The following is a 2,955-nucleotide window of genomic DNA, read 5'->3' as shown; positions in this document are numbered from 1 at the left end:
TATTTCGTGAGTCTAATGGCAGCCACCTTGAACTTCTTTCGATCATCGAAACCCCTATACTCACTCACCTTTTCTAGTTGGCGAATCCAATCCAACAAGTCCTCAGGTTTGCCTTCACCAGTGTAGTCATCAAGCTTCAACCCTCTATCATCTTGATAGGCGTTCTTGGATGATCTTGCTTCACCTTCATCCCCTTCATCATCCGAATGTAGGCCTATATATGATGCACTATTGGGATTGAGTTTCTTGGTAATTATGTCGGCAATAATCAAACGTGCCTCTATTCTTCTTGTATGATTGCTTGCCTCAGTTTGAGTACGAGCCAATTCACTCATAGCCATAGCAAGCTTGTCCATCTCGGACGTCATGGTTAAGGTGCCTTCAAGTGTCTCCTTCACCTTGCTTGATCCTAAAGATTGGATCTTGATGCAATCTTGGAAACACAAAGTGGAATCTTTGGTGTATAACCACTTCTTGAACCTTGTCGTAGCAATCTTGAAGTGTCAAGATTGGTTCTTGGTAACCAAAGATCAAATCTTGCAATGTTCGAATCTTATGTATAGCCCTCGGATCTTTCTTGATATGAGAATCCTTTCTATCCTCACCTCCCTGCAAAACTGATACACTTGATATAATTATTAAACCAAGAAGTCTAATAATCAAGTATGAATATGAATCTTGAAGAAAAGACTCCAAGATTCAAATAACAAGCATAAAAGTCGAACAAAGGATGGATTTATTCAAGATCACTCCTAAACTTGAATAAAACTCTAAACACTCTTAAAACACTCCTGAATTAAGATGTTTAAACATAAGTATTCAACACTCGTGAAGAATAATTAATGGTTTCAATTGTTAAGCAAACAAGCAAACATCAAAAATAAGTATATAACTAAAATCACTCTAAGTATTATTGAAAGAAATGTTCCCTTTATATAGGGTACAACTTAGGCTAATCCAACTATGAAAACATAAAACTTACCCGATTCTACTAGGAAAACATAAACTTATCCTACTCCAAATTAATTAAACACACGCCTAAAAGATAACATGTACAAGTCACATGTTTATCTTGTAAAACATAAAACATAAACATAGCAATCCTTATTCTACTAGGATTCTATGTAGCAAGCAAGGAGTAATCCGAATAGAACTAGGACTCCTCTTTACTCCTTTCCACGCCATCATACAAGTCCCATGTTACCACACAAGCCAAGACTTGGTTCTTGTTCTTGATTTGGAACCCTAAAGTGTCCATGGTCAAGTCAATAGGCTCATGGTTAACAACTGCCTTTGCATCCATATCATTCTACCCCTCCACAAAAGAATTTGGCCTCAAATTCTCATCATCATAGTAAGGAGAAAGATCACCTACATTGAAAGTAGCACATACATTCCCATACTCATCTGGTAAATCTATTTTGTAAGCACTATCTCCAATGACTCCAATGCCTCAAATGGTCCATCAGCTCGAGGCATAAGCTTGTTCTTCTTTTGCTAGGAAACCTTTCCTTCCTCAAATGTATCCATACAAGATCACCAACCTTGAACCTATGTTGTTTGCGCCCCTTGTTAGCTCTTGTCTTGTATTGGATATTCATCTTTTCAATCCTTGCCTTCACTTGTTCACAAGTTTTGTTGAATGCTTCTAATCTCTTCTTTGCATCCATATGTATCTCATGCTTAGGCGTTGCAACAAAATCAATAGGAAGTAAAGGATTAATACCGTACACTACCTCAAATGGTGAATGAGATGTAGTAGATGAATGTGCTCTATATAAGCAAATTCTGCATGAGCAAGCTTGATATCCCAATCCTTTTGTGTCTTACTCACCAATCCTCTTAGCAAAGTTCCCAATGTACGATTTGTCACCTCAGTTTGACCATCTGTTTGAGGATGATGACTAGTACTAAAGAGTAACTTAGTACCTAGCATGCGCCACAAGCATCTCCAAAAGTGACTTAGGAATTTAGAATCCCTATCAGATACAATGGTCCTTGGTATGCCATGTAATTTAATGATCTCTCTAAAGTATATATCAGCTACATGTGATGCATCATCAGTTTTGTGCATAGGAACAAAGTGAGCCATCTTAGAGAAACGATCCCCACACACCATTATGGCATCTTTCCCTCTTTGAGTTCGTGGCAACCCTTCTATAAAATTCATGCTCACACTATCCCATGGTTGATGAGGAACTGGTAAAGGTGTATAGAGACCTTTATGGAAAGTACTCTTAGACTTTTGACAAGTAGCACAATGTGTAACCAAAGTGAACATCTTTTACCATGTGTGGCCAATAGAAGTTTTCTTGTAGTGCATCAAGAGTCTTTTGAACTCCAAAATCCAGCCATCTCCACTATGAACCTCCCTTACTAGAAGCCTTCTACACCACACTTAGGCACACAAAGCTTGTTACCTTTAAAAAGAAAACCTTCATGTAGTACATAAGGACCTTCTTGTCGAACCATTTTCTCCTTGAAATCCACATCTTCTTTGTATAATTCTTTAAGATGTTCGAACCCTAGTACTTGTGCATCCACAATAGTTAGCAAGTAAGAACGCCTAGACAATGCATCTGCTACTATTGGTCTTACCTTCTTTATACTTTGAAGAAAATGTGAATGATTGAAGAAACTCCCCCCACTTAGCATGCCTATGATTGAGCTTTTGTTGGCCATGAATGTACTTTAATGCTTCATGATCAGAATGAAGAATGAAAGGTTTTGGCCTAAGATAATGTGACCAATGATCTAATGCACGTACAATGGCATAAAATTCTCGATCATAGTTAGAATAGTTGACTTTAGCTCCACTCAACTTCTCACTAAAGTATGAAATTGGCCTCTTTTCTTGCAATAGAACAGCTCCAATCCCTACTCTACTTGCATCACATTCTACCTCAAATAGTTTATGGAAATTAGGTAATGCTAAAACAGGTGCACAACATAGTT

The 2,955-nt window shown here is 37.8% G+C and overlaps 1 protein-coding gene across 1 annotated transcript; it reads right to left on the bottom strand.

The window, feature by feature from the left end:
• Positions 1–381: 381 nt before the first annotated feature.
• Positions 382–2,281, bottom strand: LOC130591392 (uncharacterized). The gene is made up of 3 exons (XM_057394694.1): positions 1,835–2,281; positions 1,545–1,736; positions 382–609 (listed from the first exon to the last, which is right to left on the bottom strand). The coding sequence occupies exons 1-3, from the start codon at positions 2,279–2,281 to the stop codon at positions 382–384; spliced, it is 867 nt and encodes a 288-aa protein (XP_057250677.1).
• Between the last annotated feature and the right edge of the window lie 674 nt (positions 2,282–2,955).

The sequence above is a fragment of the Beta vulgaris genome, chromosome 5, assembly GCF_026745355.1.
Source record: "Beta vulgaris subsp. vulgaris cultivar EL10 chromosome 5, EL10.2, whole genome shotgun sequence".
NCBI classification, from domain to species: Eukaryota; Viridiplantae; Streptophyta; class Magnoliopsida; order Caryophyllales; family Amaranthaceae; genus Beta; species Beta vulgaris.
This window is presented reverse-complemented; position numbering and strand designations above follow the sequence as displayed.